Source organism: Pogona vitticeps, chromosome 8 (assembly GCF_051106095.1).
Source record: "Pogona vitticeps strain Pit_001003342236 chromosome 8, PviZW2.1, whole genome shotgun sequence".
Taxonomy (NCBI): Eukaryota; Metazoa; Chordata; class Lepidosauria; order Squamata; family Agamidae; genus Pogona; species Pogona vitticeps.
The window spans coordinates 24,463,009-24,479,820 of record NC_135790.1 but is presented as its reverse complement, the minus strand read 5'-3'; the positions used below and the strand labels follow the sequence as shown (position 1 = coordinate 24,479,820).

Genomic DNA, 16,812 nt, shown 5'->3' with positions numbered 1-16,812 from the left:
GTAAAGAAATGTGTTTTGCCTGAAATGAAATAGAGGCAGGCTCTGAGCACTTAAAATCAAAAGCTCAGACAGCATCTAGGAGAACCAATCCTCTAAAGATGTCTGTGATGCATCTGAGACAGTCCTTAATTTACTTGGTACCCTGGCACTAGATGTATAGCAAGCTGGCAGCAACTGCAGATCCTTTAATACAAGTGCAACATATGTGCAGTTAGGCATCCAGCCAGTAACTACTGTATTCTGCACTATCTGTAGCCTCTGAACTAGTCTAAGTAACAATCCTGCACAGCAATGTTCCCTCTAAACTGTGTGGGTGTTTGGCCATGCAGTGCTACGTTGGTGCCACGCACCTGCAGCCAGTGTTGCCACCCATTTGGTTCCAGTCAGAGCTGGAACCCTGCATGCACGGGGCAGGGCTCCCGCCCAGCACCGGCAGAAAATTAGAGGGAACGTTGATGCACAGATGTCACTACAATGATCCAGTTTTACAGTAGCACATCATTCACAGTGGCCAGGTGAACTCTGTCTAGGGATAAACTCATTCAGAAATATTAGCATAAAACAGGAATAGATGACCTTAACCATCGAGGTCAGTTGGATCTTCAATGAAAAAAATGGATGCAGGAGCATACCCTGGCTCTGCCAAAGAAACCTGTTCTGTTTCTTTAAGAAAGTGCAATTCTATTCGGAGCTGGTCCTTTCCCCAATTCCCAAATCTAGAAACAACTCACCTACACTGTCTCTCTCCAATTAGGTCCAACTTACTGGTCCTCATCTAGACCACCACTGCACTCCAAAAACCCATCCAGGCCTCTTGGTTCCAACATAACAAAGAAAACTGAGCAGGGTGTCATCAACATACTCAAGACATCTAATCCTAAAACGTTTTATGACTGCAGGCAGTCGATGCAAACAGTATTGGGGACTCCACAGAAACCTTGCCCTACACAGCAAGACACACAGCGTCCTAATGCGATTATCTGGAATCAGCCCTGTAGACAGGAGCAGAATTACTACAAAACAGGTCTCCCCAGCCCACAGATGATCCAACAGGACCCTGTGTTCAAAAGGGTATCAACAGTCACCTCAAGACAGAGTAGGCGTAACAGAGGCACATGGCTTCTAACTCTTTCCCAATAAAGGTCACTCAGCAGGATGACCAAGGCCTGGTAAGTGGGCCAAACCGCAGACTGAAACATGCCAAGATAATCTGTATCCTCCAGGAATATTTCAAGCACCTTGCCCTGAAAGGAAACAGTTGTTATAAACCTCCAGGATCAGGAAGTATTCTCCGCCCCCCTAGGAATGATTATGCCGCCACTTCCTTGAGGGCAGCAGAGGCTACTCCCACCGCTTCCCTAAGCAGGGACTACCTGCTGTCACAGTGATGTGTTTTCTCTATTCTGTGGACCTCCTTAGTCAACCCCTTTGTATAGGTTAAACCACTGGTTCTTAACCTTGGGTTTCTCGGGAGTTTTGGACTGCAACTCCCAGAAGCCTTCACCACCAGCTGTGCTGACTGGGGTTTCTGGGAGTTGCAGTTCAAAAGCATCTGAGTAACAAAGGTTAAGAACCACTGGGTTAAACAACTCATGATGGGCAAGGGTTCCACATTAAAAAACAAAGCAAGAACACAATACTCTGAGACCCCAACAGATGGGGACCCAGCTTAATAAAAATCTCAGTAGAAACAACAAGAAAACCATTTCTGATTATTACAGAGCAGAAAAGGAAAAATAAAATAATGGAAATCTTCTCTCAGGTTAAGTTCTCTGTTGTGAACCTGCATGGCATTTTCACCTGATTTCTATTTCCTTCACTTACACGCTTTTGCTTGCTTGGACTCTCAAAAATGTGGCATCCTCTGATCTCTGATAAGAATCATTAAACTTTAGAAGAAGTAATAAATCTTTCTCCTTCAACAGGTGCTATTCCACTTGTGTGGCCGACAACACAAACATCCAAAACACTAGCTCTGCCTTGTAGTTGTTCTTCCTTGTAAATTCTTGAGCTGTGAAGGACAAAAGGAACCTAGCATGTTCTACATATCACACATGTAATCTGATCACAGCTCTACTCATTATGTGTTACAGTTACAGTTTAAAATATCCCCATTTAATGCTGTTTCCTTGGGCTGACATATCACTAAAAGAAGATGGTGGGAACAAATGGATATACGTCCTTGCTTCTTCTTCTTCTTCTTTAAATAGAAGGAGTCAAAAGTCTCAAAAGAAGCTCGCGGCTTGATCAAGATGAGCTAAACAGCCCTTATTTCCCAACTGTGGGAAAAAAAAACTTTGCAAAGCATAATTAGACACTCTGACCTGGAACTCATATACCCATTACTGAGGTATGCTTCCTCCTCCTTTATGGTGAAGCAGAGGATGGGCTGGCCTAAGACAGTTAAGAAGGTGTGGCTTGCCAAGATTCATAAGGGCCAGCAAGCACCACATACTTCCTACAGGCATTGGAGGATGAACCTGTCCAGTCTGAAGGATGCCTAAATCTGGAGAACACTCTAGCTAACATTGGCTCTCCTGCTGGGAGGCTACAAGCCTTGTGAGCGCTTCCATTCCAGTTTGGCTATTCTTCGTAGTTCCTTGAGTCTACATTTTGACTTTTTGCTCCAGTCCCTTGATGTGGTGCATTTAATTTTTGGCTACCAAAGAAAATATTTTTTTTAATTTTTATTTTTATTTTTTTGCAAAGGACAGAGGCATTTACAATGGGAAAGGTGAGTAAACCAGAAATTAAGACAGCTAATATTCAACAGCTTTATTCTGTCATGTTTCAGGAACTATTTGTCTGAAGTATGGCTAGTTTTTCTCAATGTATTGACATTTTAAGAAAACAACAGCATGCTTTCTTGACTTAGAGACATGGGGTTGTGGCATTCAGAATACACTAGTCATTGCAGGAAGATGCAAATATCTAAGAGAGTAAATATTTCCTCCTCATGCTTGCAATATTTATACAAACATGGGAACTCTCAGTGGTTGCCCATAACTACTTAGGTGATTTCTGTGCAGCTTCAGTAGCCTTACAATTACAACCTTTGAGTCTGTTCACTGGCTGCTAGAAGCTGTACCACACAGAAATGACATCCAAGTACAAAGAGTAGACAGACTTTATTGTACAGAAAGAGTAGGAAAACTGTAACATTTATAATTAATACTGAAAAGAAATGAATGTCAAGTGGGTTTGGTGAAACATCCATTACCTGGATATTTCGAATGCAGAAATAAGATGGTTTTTGATGTGAAAAGGAGAGAAAACGAATCCATGTGTTTCAGTTGGCGCTTAGAGTGCCAATACCGAATTGAATTTTTGAAGATGCTACAGTATTTGGAAGAAATTGCCATATATTAGGTTATATAACTACCAGAATAAACCACTTAGAAAGCACACAGGTTTTGGCAAAAAGCAATTTAATCCATAATTTACTATTTTTCCAAAAAGTGAGGTTCCTGCCAGGCATTTTTGTGCAGGCATGCTGAGAGCTGAAATCTGTGCTAAGAGCCAACCATCACCTGATCTTCAATCACTAAATATGATTATGCTTCCAAACTCAATCATATAACTCTCTGAGAATCCAGCAAGGAATGGGGTCAGTCAGTGGCTGGTCTTTCTACAGAATGGCATGAAATTTACAGGTCAATTATGATCTACAAAGTTATGTGTATAAAAGTGGAGGTGCTCATATAAAACAGGAAAATTGTCTTTAGAGCTGAAGCTATTTTAAGAAGGAGGTAACAGGGAACAACAATTGTTTCAAAGTAAGGTGAATGGGAGGGCCAACTCCAACTATGAATTGATGTTGTTGTTAAAGCACCCCATTTCCTGCTTATGCTGCATTAATTATAAAGTTGAGTGACATATATTAGTTCATAACGTGGCTGCTTTGTTAGCAAACACCCAAGGCTAGCACAGATTTGACAATAAAATAATCTTAGCCACAAAAACCAACATTATTTTTAGCTCCTGGCATCTCAACAGTTTCCCCATCTCCAGTTCATGTCTATATTGCTACAGTGGCTGAAATCCCATTCTAGTGTTACACACACAATGTAACACACATGAATTGAGATCTAGACATTACCTGTTGCATGTCAAGTCACATGACTCAGTAGGCAACCAAAGCTTTCTTAATTTGTTTCTAAGTTACACTGTTTGTATAATGTGCAATAGTATTTCAGCCAGTGTGCAATATGTAGTGCACTGGCTGGATAGCTCAGTGAGTCCAGAGGTTGGGAGTTCAATTCCCTCCTGTGCCTTCAGGGAGAAGCGCTAGTCTCTGTGCCTTGGGCAACCGGCATAATTCCAGGATGCCCCCGGAAGAAGGGAATGTGAAACCACTTCTGAGTACTGTTTACCTAAAAAAAATCCTGAAAAGGGCTCTCATAAGAACTGACTTGACAGCACAGAATTATTATTAACAATTATTGTTTTTTTTCAATCTGTTTTCTTCTCCAGCCATCACATAATGTATATACAATGCTTTCCATAGATATTTTTACACCAGAAGTAAACCGGAACATTCATTCGAATTGACTTTTTGCACTTTTTTGGGGGGAAAGGGAAAATATAGTATGCAAAATACCTTTGGCACTTACAACTTGGATAGGGACTGGTATTTTGAATGTGCACCAATTTATTTAGCTTCTGCAGTGCAGACACATGTATATTCAAAAGAGCTGACTTTCAACACACCTCCTTTCAGGCAGAGGTGCTACCAATCTTTAGACATATTCTGCCCCTGGTAACTATATTGTTGAACATATAGTTAAGATTTTACACCAAGTTGTCTTTAAAAATCTTATCTGAATTGCTGATAGAATTTGGGGTTCCAAATTAGCTGATCTCGTGTGTTGATATTCTGCCATCCTACTCATTTTGTTTCTTGGCCTTGTCATGATTCAGTCATAAAGCGATGATTCATCGTAACATGAAAAGCATTCTTGATGTAATCATGGCATCATGACGTGTGCAGTTTTTGCAAAACAAGGAGAAAAAGCGCCCGGGCATGACAAAAGATGACATGTAACAATTCTAGTTAGCTCACTGGAAGTAGTCACACCACCACCAGTAATCTTGAAGTTTTCAACATGGAATGTTTACAAAGTTCTGCCAATCTAAAATTCACTTTGGAATAAGGTTTCAATTTACCTGGCCTTCTTTGCAAATCAATGCTAGTGCCACAAGAAGACCATCGTTGCTTCGACTTCTAAATTGCAGAGATGGCTGTATATCATTCTTATCTTCATCCATTATACTGTATTTCAACAATGTACACATACTAAAGTGCTGAAAGCAATCTTGATATATTTAGTGCTTTGCAGACTCATTTAATTGTTAGATGTTACTCATAAAACATATTAATAGAGTGAAGAAGGAAAAGGCTAGCAACAGAGAAAGAAATTGAGGCTTCAGAAAACTGCACGCCACACTTCCAGAACTAAATTTACAAACTCTGCATGACAAATCAGAAAAAGAGAGCGAGAGAAAGTTGGGCAAAGCCAAGGAGGCACATCTCAGTTTTTAGGAGAAATTGCCCATCTGGAATATTTTCACTGTCTCCTCCACCTTCTTCTTAAGAAATGACTATAAATGACTTAGAGCAAACAAATCAATGGGATAATGGAAGCAGCCAACGTAATGTCTTTACTTGTTTGCATTTCAGGAAAAGTCTGATATATATTCAGTGGAGATCCATGGAATAAAGGATCTGGATGACACTGACAAAATAAATGAAAAGGAAAAGCACAATGATGAGAAAGGAGACAAGAAAAAGGGCAAGAAAACTGAAGACCTCAAGAAAGAGTTGGATCTGGTAAGTTCCTCAGGGAATACAAAGACTGTAACAATGCAAACTTCCATATTAATTAATCCTGGCCAAGAGCTAGGTATGTAGAATGAGTCAGATGTTCTCACCTGCAATTTCCCTTTAACTTCTGAGACAGCCTGCAATGCGTATTTTTAATACATCATAGGAAATTGTTTATTTTTAGATGACTCTTGCCCCAACAAGTCGATAGTGATTGTTGTGCTAGAGTATTTCAAGTCTACTTTGTACTACCACAGTATTCCTGCTACATTCTTTGGCTTTCAGAAGATTTTCTGAAGACTGGCAAGTTAGATTTCAAATTAGATTTAGGTAGGCAAATATTATCATTAGCCTCTTTTAATTTCATTGGAAACTTCACTCCAGCTTTCAGGGGAAATTTCCGATAAGACTTGGAAAAGCTTTTAGAGCTTCCCTTTACCTTACTATGAAGAACAAATTATCAGCATGCTCTCCAATTTCTCCTTCCTTCATGCCAAGTCTGTCTGCTGAGCTACACCCAAAATATTCTCAGGTGGACTGCATCATTTGGATGCAAGTGTAAGAGAGACTAAAGAGATGTCAGTTCCTCTTTTCTGCTCTCTCTCAACTTTTAGAGTAATGGTTCAAATCCTGCATGCTGCCAGAAGATTACGCCATACTAAATTGTATGAAACATGCATGACTCATTCTCTGACAGGTAGTTCCTGGCACGTCAATTAAAATAAAGTTCCAATATTATTATGATTCCTACTGCAAGTACAGACTTGTGCAAAATTTTGTGGCATTGTATACTGAATGCATTGCTTTCAAGGCTGTGTCTGTATGGATGCTTATGTGCATCTAATTGCACATTGCACTGAAGGTAATAACAACCAAACTGCTGTTAACATTCTGGTATCTTTTTTATTACCATCATCTGAAAGCAACAGGGGTTGCTAATTTGAACAAGGAAGACATGTACCCCTGAAAACGGTCTCATCCTGCTGTGAATTCCTTCTTAAATGCACTGCAGGAGTTACACTAATTTATTTCATTCACCAACCATGTGCCCCATAAATTCAACTAATGGTCAAATTGTCAAAGTGGAACACTTAATGAGAAAATGGAAATCCAGTAGCTTTTTGCCAGAAATGGACTTGGCAGTGTGACCTAGTAGTGTGTCCTAGCCACTCTCAGATGGGGGGAGAGGGAATATAAAAGTGGATGTGACCATATCCAGTGGTACCTCTACAGAGATTTTTTTGAGTTCACCTCAGCAAGATGCCTTATTATCAGGATTAGATATGAGATATGAGATATAATGCATGGTGGTTTGGCACTGAGTATCCCTCCCCAAAGCTAAATCCCAAATAAAATAATTAGAAAACAAAGTCCTTGTGATGTTCTGTTTTGTACAAAACCCACAGAGCTCAACTTAAATAAGTCAACTGTGGAACCTTACTTGTTGCTCTCCATGAAAAGGTTGTACAAGAAACTGATTATGACGTGACTGAACATGACGGAATCTTAGACTAGCTAATTTGCTGTGTTCCCTTTACTCCATGACTTCATGATTCAGTGTCTTTCTATTGTAAACGTTTTAATGCGTGCCACATTCCCAGTGCAATGTTAAATATATCTACATCTTCTAAGTTAATAGGTTCAAAAAGGTTAACAAATATTTACTGCATAGGATCAGCAATTATTGTTCTGTTCTTGGCATATCTCAAACTCAGGGATATATAAGATGCTAACTATCTCATACTGAGCAAGTGTTATAGCTAATCATCTTGGAATTTTGCCTGAAGCAAAATTCAACATGCATCTGAAGATTTCTGTCTGGGCAATTGTAGAAGAACTTTTCAATAGGCTAAAGAATTTTAATAAGATTGTGATTGTGGAAATTCGTTACATGGACAGACTTTGCCACCCGTGCTCAACTATACCATGGTACCATTACAGAGGCTATCAGAGCATTTTGGATAAGGCATGTCATTTTTATAACCAAGAACTGTGTTTTTAACAAAATAAAACAATAGCAATCTCTCTTTTCCTTACTGCTTTAGGATGATCATAAACTCAGCATCCAAGAACTGGAAGAAAAATATGGCACAAGTATTATTAAAGTAAGTTAACATGGGTGAGAGGGAGTAAACGTTTATTACTGGACAGTCATATTAAATTCATACTAAAATCCATTTCATCTAAGATGGGTCAACTGGCAACGTAGTGCTTCTTTGCTGTTTCAAGTTCATAGTATTCAAGCTATGGTATGCCAGCAGTTCAGCTAACTTTCAAAAATTTAGATAAACTCAGCTTTGTCAATGTACCGTGAATCATGGGATTGAACATTCACTTCTGAACACAGACTATGCTGTCCTTTGCCTCTTACAGGGTCTTACATCTACAAGGGCAGCAGAGATTCTGGCCCGAGATGGTCCCAACTGCCTAACGCCCCCCAAATCAACCCCTGAAATAATCAAATTTCTAAAGCAGATGGTAGGAGGGTTTTCCATCCTTCTGTGGGTTGGAGCGATCCTCTGCTGGATTGCCTTTGGAATTCAATATGCCCAGCAAGTTACATCGGCATTTGACAATGTAAGTACTGTTTTATTTTTAATTATGGTTTCTGCATTTCTCTCTGGTGCCTTCCAGATGAAAAGTCATCACAGAGATTAAGAAAAAAAAATCACACTGGTATTTCTCACTGAATTACAGCAGCTTGCCCGTGATTCATCCACAAACTCTCATGTGTCTGTTATTTTGGCACTGCTCGTAAACTGTGCCGAGAAAAGTATGAGTTCTGTGTTTCCACCATGTATTTGTGGTTCTTAAACCTAACTTGGGTAATTTGTTTGTCATTTAGCTTTACTTGGGTGTGGTCCTGGCACTCGTCGTGATCCTTACTGGAATGTTTGCTTATTATCAAGAGGCAAAAAGCACAAACATAATGGCCAGCTTCAGTAAAATGATACCGCAGGTGAGTTTCAAGGAACAGTATACTACTACTTTGAAAAACTATGTCACTACTTCAAGGTTAGTTGAAGGCCTTCTCCTTTATGGTATAGGAGAAAGAAGTTTTATTCAACAGTCATTGCAGTCATAGATACCATCTGCCTAGATGCTTGCCCTCTGCATTTCTACAATATAACCGTATGCGTGTGGTGTCATAACTCTACAGCATACCGACTTGCAAGAAAATTGCAGAAAGGCTGGCCAGCTCAGTTCATTCAAGATGTTCCAGCTCTTTGTCCAACGTATACAGTAATAAAACTAATACTTTAACTAACCCTTATCTGTGTTGTTTTTTTCACTAGCAAGCGCTTGTCCTCAGAGATGCAGAGAAAAAAGAAATCCCAGCTGATCAACTTGTGGTGGGTGACATTGTTGAAATCAAAGGTGGAGACAGAATTCCAGCTGACATACGACTTATCGCCAGCCAAGGCTGTAAGGTAAAAAGCGTGGGTGGCTAGGTGAGTGGGATCAGCAATGACCAAAGGGGAAACAAAAAAATCACAGCCTACAGAACTCAGCGTCTTTCTGAAGACAATAAAGATGCCTAGTCATATAATCAAAGAAAGGTTAACTCAACACTCACATGAGAATATGTCTCAAAATAGACACTTCTACTGGACATATACAAAAAACTAGTCTTCTTCCCATAGCAGTTTTTGTTCTCCAGAAAAGAAAATTGAGCTTTAAGTAGCCTTTGATGAATATAAAAGAGTAAATTTTATATCAAAATGTTCACAGAGTTCTTGATAATTTTGTAACAATAACCAGCACACTGTAGGTCATCTTCCTTTTTGAACTGTTTGCACAGTTGTTTTAGGATGCCACGAGGCAGTATTCTCACAAAGATATTCCCTTCATTAAATCACTTCACCCTGCCACTACGGGACAGAAACCTGTTAAGCAATCTCCAGTCTCTCCATGACAAAACACAACTGTCCTAACTAAACCAAGTGGTCACAAGTGTCCTGTGCAGTACTGAATTCAGATTTTATTATTTTTTGCTTAACCACAAGCCATCACCACAGTTACTCTTGTTGTTGTTTAATCGTTTAGTCGTGTCTGACTCTTCGTGACCCCATGGACCAGAGCACGCCAGGCCCTCCTGGCGTGCTCTACTGCTGTATAAAACTGTGTTCAAGAACCCCTCTACACACACACACACAATATTGTAGAAAGTTGATAAGCATACATAATGACCCCCAATCTAATATGAGGATTTGTCTTTGATCAACAGGTGGATAACTCTTCCCTCACTGGGGAGTCAGAGCCACAGGCCCGGTCTTGTGAATTCACTCACGAAAACCCCCTGGAGACCAAAAATATTGCTTTCTATTCCACAACGTGCTTGGAAGGTACGTATGGATCTGTAAACATGCTAAGGATGGAAACACCCATGCCTGATTTTTCTCATACTCAGAAAAAAGAATATGAACAGATGTGAGATGTTTCATTCCTGCATAAAAGTAAAAAGATGAACACTCTTTGCTGTCAGTAGCGACGTTAACATTCCCCCCCCCCACAAAAAAAAGTTCTGAAATGTGAAAAATGCATTAAAATGTTGTCTTTCTCCTCCTCCTCCTCTCTGCAGGAACTGGTACTGGTATAGTAATCAACACAGGGGACAACACCATAATCGGAAGGATCGCTTCACTGGCTTCTGGTGTTGGGAATGAGAAGACACCCATTGCCCTTGAGATTGAGCATTTTGTCCACATTGTGGCTGGAGTAGCTATCTCCATAGGGGTGCTTTTCTTCATCATTGCTGTCTCTATGCACTACCACGTTCTGGACTCCATTATCTTTCTCATTGGCATTATTGTGGCCAATGTACCTGAGGGGCTGCTAGCTACAGTTACGGTAAGTAGGCACTGGTTTACAACAGCTGCTGATATAACACTGTGCAGCTCTGGGCATGAATGCATTAAAAAATTCACACCACTGGGGCTACATGACAGAGTGTGCTAAACATTATGGCACAGGTCCTCCACATCTCCAGCATATTCTTAAAAGAAATGGCAAAACTACTAAGGGGCAGCTTAGCACTGCTGGATGTGTGTGGTTTGAGAACTGCTGGATAAACTCTCTCTACTCTCTTGGTCACACATTCCTGTCAAGATTTTAAATTTATTTGTCTTATCACTATTTTGAATTACTATAACTGATATGTAAGCAATTTTGAATATCTTTATTCTTTGTTCTGGCACTGAGGCACCATACTAATTGTGAATTGTATCTTTATTCTTTGTTCTGGCACTGAGGCACCATACTAATTGTGAATTGTATTTTAAAAGGGATACCTTTTGAGACCATTTCTCTAAAAAGAGCCATCGGCAAAGATCTTGTTGGAATTACAACTCCCAGTATTCCTCATGATTGCCTTATGCTGTTCTGATGAGAGTTGCAGCCTAATCTCTACAGGGCTAAATCATACCCAACCCCAGTCTAGAATTTTTATTCTTTACCTAGGACCATACTATTACATGAGCATATAGGCAAATGTTTGCAAAATAAAATCTAGATTTTGAACATGTAGACTTCTGTCTAGAAGGGCGGGATATAAATCCAATAATAAATAAAAATAAATACAAATATATTAGTATTTCTGGTGACTCCAGTGTTGTTTGAACTGAAATGTCTACCTATGAATTGGACAATTCTTCACTACAGTCTAAGTGTTGAAGGATGCATGTTTCTCCCTAAACCTGTTAGGTGAGTTTGTCTTTGACGGCAAAGAGAATGGCCAAAAAGAACTGCCTGGTGAAGAATCTAGAAGCTGTGGAGACACTGGGCTCTACATCTATCATCTGCTCTGACAAAACCGGAACCCTTACACAGAACAGGATGACGGTAGCCCATCTTTGGTTTGACCATGCCATCTACTCAGCTGACACCAGTGAAGATCAGACAAGTAAATAATTAGTACAGAGGCTGTGGGGTGGGAGGCGAAATCATAGCCCATGTTTCCTCTTTCGTTATGGAAGAGAACTATTATCTAAAATACGCTTTCTCATTTTTTTTTCCCAGCCCAGACTTTTGACCAGACATCTGAGACTTGGTCGGCGCTGTCAAAGATTGTAGCTCTGTGTAATCGGGCAGAATTCAGATCAGGACAGGACAATTTGCCAATCATGAAGGTATCAATTACTTTACACTAGATTCTTTCCCAAGGTGATTATTGGCGTGATCTTCCCAACTGTAATTTCTGTTTAGGAACAGAAATTGCATTTTAAAATAGCTAACAATTCATTTCCTTCTAAAATGGTAGAAGGGTGTGTGACAATACTTTTACTGGGCTAGTGTACTCTAGAAAAAGAAGACAGCTACTTAGAAGCTATCCCAGAAACAATTGGATTAAATTAAATATATTACACCACAATGTCATTTTCTACGTGGAATTTCAAGGTGAAAAGTAGAATCCACTGCATTTCTCACTTAGAATACCAGTTAATGGCCATTGTAATCAAACAATGAAAGTGAGAGTTCTCTGACAATGTGTTTCAGTGAAATTATGATCTAATAGAGCATGGCAATCCAAAATGTTAGTTTAAATTTTTTTTTACCAACTCTTAGTCTTCTCCATGCAAATAACTGTAGTCAGATACAAAGACATTAAACATTATTTTACTTGGACAAAAATATTAGCATTCATTCTAGCCACTTACTTCCCGGAATGAAAGCTCCCATAAAAGCATGACTGTCATTTATCTCATGAAATGTTTGAGAGAATCTGATGCTACTCTGCTGTAACACTTATAATGAATAAAGTAAACTGTATAATGCAAAGAGATTTAATATTTGGCCCTTTGATACAATGTTTTTAAAAAATGTCCACAGCGAATTGTGGTAGGGGATGCCTCAGAAACAGCTCTGCTGAAGTTCTCTGAAGTTGCTCTGGGTGACGTGATGGATATTCGGAAAAGACATAAGAAAGTGGCTGAGATTCCCTTTAATTCTACTAATAAGTTTCAGGTAAGTTTGATTTCTTAGAAGGGGCTGATAGGTATGAAGAGAAATGTCTCATGAGCTATAAAGTTAAAAATTGCACACTAATGGAAGAGAATTATTAATTAAAAATAAATCATTGGAAAGAAGACTCTGAAGAGTTAGCTCAGTGCCTGTGAAGAAAAGAACCACCTGCAAAAGAACCGAAAGCTTTTGGATCCATTTCTGAAAGAAATGCTGATTTCTTAAGAGAGAAATGAAGTGGTGTTGACCAAAATCTTAGTCAGATCTGTACTTAAGTGGCACCAACTGGCACATAGTGTGAAGGAAAAAAAATGCCTAATTGTTTAGGACAAGCCCTAACTTAGAACCAGCCCAAACAAAATATTTGCCCAACTTTTCTTGAACCCAACACTGCACTTGTATCCCAATATCCACACCATGGAGGTCTGAAATTTCTGCCAATTTCTTGCTTTCTGATTTGTTCTGCGTTGCTCTAATTAGCTCCAGCACAGGATCAGCTCATGCAGAACTTACGACTGCTTTTTTCCCCCTCCACTAATCAGCATGCTGTAGGGGTGTGTTTCATTAGATGATGTTTCCTTGTGAGCTCTTTGTCAGCTTGCACCCCCATGCCCCACAAATGAGTAAAACAAGAGATGAGAGAGTGAAGTCAGCAAAGAGAGGATGAAGAAGATCAGCAAAAGCGGAGGGCACTCTGTTGAGAGAGGAACATCAGAGAGCTATTCCAGATCTCTGTGGACAGGTAGCACATCTAGCAATAAACACCCTCCACATGTGTGGATATACTGTAAACACCAAGGTGATCTGTTAAATAACAACTCAGAACCACCCCAGAATGACTGGAGGCAATACCATTGTTTGGAGGGTCTCTTAAGTCTCTGATTTCAGTGGATAATTCTCTAAGAATGATTACAGTAATTTGGTCCAGTGCTCAAGCTAAAGACGTGTCACCCACCTTGATCATAAGCATCACTGCAAATCAGCAACAAATATGATTTATAGCCTACTAAATAGTATCATAAAGATATATTTATATCTTAGGAAGGTTGCCAAAGATTAGTCTCTGATGGCCAGTTTGATTCTGTCAGCCACCTTTTGTCCTTTAAAAAAAAATTTTTTTAATGAAAGGTGGGATGGAAATAAAGTAAATTAATGAACAACTAAATGAAGTTGTCTGGATCTGCATGGCCCCATTTTATTTTCTTTGACTCCCAGAGTGCCAACTTTAACAGGAAGGATTTGATTTGCAAAGCAACCTGACAAAGTGTTTCAACTGTTGCATCTTTACTTCATACAGCTCTCCATCCATGAGAATGATGACCCCAATGATAAACGTTTCCTGCTGGTGATGAAAGGTGCCCCTGAAAAGATTCTGGAGAGGTGCAGCACCATGATGATGAATGGAAAAGAGGAGCCACTAGATGAGGAGAAAGCAGAGGCTTTCCAAACAGCTTATATGGCCCTGGGAGGCATGGGAGAGAGAGTACTTGGTGAGCTCCAAAGAATATACATGGAGAGCAAAGCATCCTAGTAACAAACTGATTAGCTTGGCCTTCCCACTTGAGTGGCATTTATTTATAACATGGGCTAAAGTAGAAGACAGAAAGATAAACTGAGTTGATCAGCCTTCTCCTTAGTTACTTGACTCATACTACAGTAATTAAGACTGAGTCATGAGGTTTCTGTTCCAATCTTCACACTGCTGTGACCTAACCACTATTAGCCATTACTCTCTCAGCCTCAATCAAATCTACAGTATGGAAATATCACTTCAACTTTTTGTGGGAGGCAAGTTGTTAGCTGCTCTGGGTGAATTATGACTAAAGGCAAGATAAGACCAAGATCTTAACTAGCTGGGGTTGTTGTACTGAAATAATGCAAGAGGAGCATGTTAAAAAAAAATTCCAACACCTCATTATGGATTCCTGCATTGAGCAAGAGGTTGGACTCAGTAGCTTTAGAGGCTCCTTCCAACTCTATTATTCTATGATTCTATGATTTAATTCCCTTTATTTTAATATATCACAACAATAAATATTAAACCCAGTTCTAGCTATCACTTTTTGATATCTGTTAACATGACTTCAGTTAGATAGAGACTGAAATAATAAGTAATATATTTTGGAGAATGTCTATTCAATAAAACATAGCTGTTATCATGATATACAAATATTCTTCCTTCCTTCATCTTTTGAAGTCTTCTGTTTTGTTTTGTTTTGAATTCTAGGTTTTTGTCACCTGTATTTGCCAGAGGAAGAATTTCCAGAAACCTACCAATTTAATACTGACACCATGAATTTCCCTACTTCCAATCTTTGCTTTGTGGGCCTCATGTCATTGATTGACCCCCCTCGATCCACTGTGCCAGATGCTGTCATCAAATGCCGAAGTGCTGGGATCAAGGTAAAATTCCCAACACCCACTCAACCCCTCTAATCCATTTGTTCTGTCTTGATAAGGAGCAGTGATTCCGTATATTTTGCTCCAGACTGGCTGCTTCCCTACCTCTTTATTACTGTGTAAAATACAGAAACAAACATTCGAACAGTAAAGATAGGTCAGTGCTGATTCTACACAAAATAAATGAACAAATAACTAATTGGGGGGTTGTTAAACAAAATGACACTGTCAAACCTTTTAATCTTTGCAAACAAATATTCATCCAAAATCTGTACAACTACCATTCAGGTTTCTATCTCAAAAAATTACTTCCTAAAGACCAGCTGATTACTGACTGCAAGCTTTGTAAACCTAAGTACCTCTTAATAACCAGATAACCTGTCAATGGCTAAAATAAATACTGTGAGTGGTATCTTTAATTTGGCTTCTTCTCGTCATTCATCCGGAATACTTCTCCTTTCTGTAGGTGATCATGGTGACAGGTGACCATCCAATCACGGCCAAAGCCATTGCTAAAAGTGTAGGCATCATTTCAGCCACCAGTGAGACAGTGGAAGACATTGCTAAGCGACTCAACATTCCAGTCGAGCAGGTGAACAAGAGGTAAGGACAACACGCGGCTCCAAAAATGTCAACCCCTTCTTCTTAATGTGCTGCTCCTAGAGTGGGCCGTTGGTCCAGATAGGCGGGATACAAATCAAATCAATTAATCAATCAATCAATCAATCAATCAATCAATCAATCAATCAATCAATCAATCAATCAGTCAATCAATCAATCAATCAATCAATCAATCAATCAATCAATTAATTAATTAATGCGGTTGATCCTGTGACTTAGCAGGATTGATCCTCCACTAAAATGCTCCCAGCCCACTCCTGTGGCACTCTGTTTTATTTCATAATAGCAAATACTGAGTTTTCTTTTTATGCTCTCTGCTTCAACATCTCCATGCAAATTTAAACTGGAAAAAGAAACTCCCTTTGTTAACCAATACACCATTTCATAAGACATATAGATATACTTCCAAACTATGAAATACAAATATTTAATTGCGATTCCCTATGGGTTTTTCAGGGAGGCCAGAGCTGCCGTAGTTAATGGAATGGAGCTGAAAGATATGACCTCAGAACAGCTGGATGACATCCTGGTCAACCATTCAGAAATAGTATTTGCCCGCACGTCACCACAACAGAAACTGATCATAGTGGAGGGTTGCCAAAGACAGGTAAGACACTTATAGGAGCAAAACATGTATATATTTAGTAATAACAGTAGCAGCAGGCTGGACCACTGTCACCTCAAGAGAAAACATCTGGAACCTCTAAAAAATACTGCCAAGAGGAAAGAATAGATTTATCTCTCCTATGTTATTCACTAGGTCTTAGCAGATCTCCAGTTTTAATCTTGTAGAAACAAAATGTTTCTTATAAGAAACAAAAAGATTTCAGTGGATTTTACCCACTCTGTTTAAATGGATCATTTTTTACTGTTTTACCTCTGTGACATCTTAGTAATATTTAGCCTTCTGAAGGACATAGAATTAAGGGGGGGGAGGAGAAAGGGTGCTATTTACAGCCTATATTTAGCAATTAGAGCCTATAAGCTGTTCGGCACAGTGTTATTTA

The 16,812-nt window shown here is 39.4% G+C and overlaps 2 protein-coding genes across 2 annotated transcripts in view; one reads left to right on the top strand and one right to left on the bottom strand.

Annotated features, from left to right (window-relative positions):
- Positions 1-16,812, bottom strand: part of SCN3B (sodium voltage-gated channel beta subunit 3) — a 74,027-nt gene that overhangs the window by 43,136 nt on the left and 14,079 nt on the right. The gene's annotated exons all lie outside the window — the stretch shown is intronic.
- Positions 2,391-16,812, top strand: part of ATP12A (ATPase H+/K+ transporting non-gastric alpha2 subunit) — a 32,162-nt gene continuing 17,740 nt past the window's right edge. The window contains exons 1-15 of the mRNA XM_020794270.3: positions 2,391-2,734; positions 5,681-5,830; positions 7,870-7,929; positions 8,198-8,401; positions 8,670-8,783; positions 9,121-9,255; positions 10,053-10,170; positions 10,407-10,675; positions 11,528-11,726; positions 11,843-11,952; positions 12,653-12,787; positions 14,082-14,274; positions 15,012-15,187; positions 15,651-15,787; positions 16,262-16,412. Of these exons, the coding sequence (XP_020649929.3) occupies positions 2,726-2,734; positions 5,681-5,830; positions 7,870-7,929; positions 8,198-8,401; positions 8,670-8,783; positions 9,121-9,255; positions 10,053-10,170; positions 10,407-10,675; positions 11,528-11,726; positions 11,843-11,952; positions 12,653-12,787; positions 14,082-14,274; positions 15,012-15,187; positions 15,651-15,787; positions 16,262-16,412 (2,160 nt within the window). The 5' untranslated portion in view covers positions 2,391-2,725. The remainder of the gene's footprint in view (positions 2,735-5,680; positions 5,831-7,869; positions 7,930-8,197; positions 8,402-8,669; positions 8,784-9,120; positions 9,256-10,052; positions 10,171-10,406; positions 10,676-11,527; positions 11,727-11,842; positions 11,953-12,652; positions 12,788-14,081; positions 14,275-15,011; positions 15,188-15,650; positions 15,788-16,261; positions 16,413-16,812) is intronic.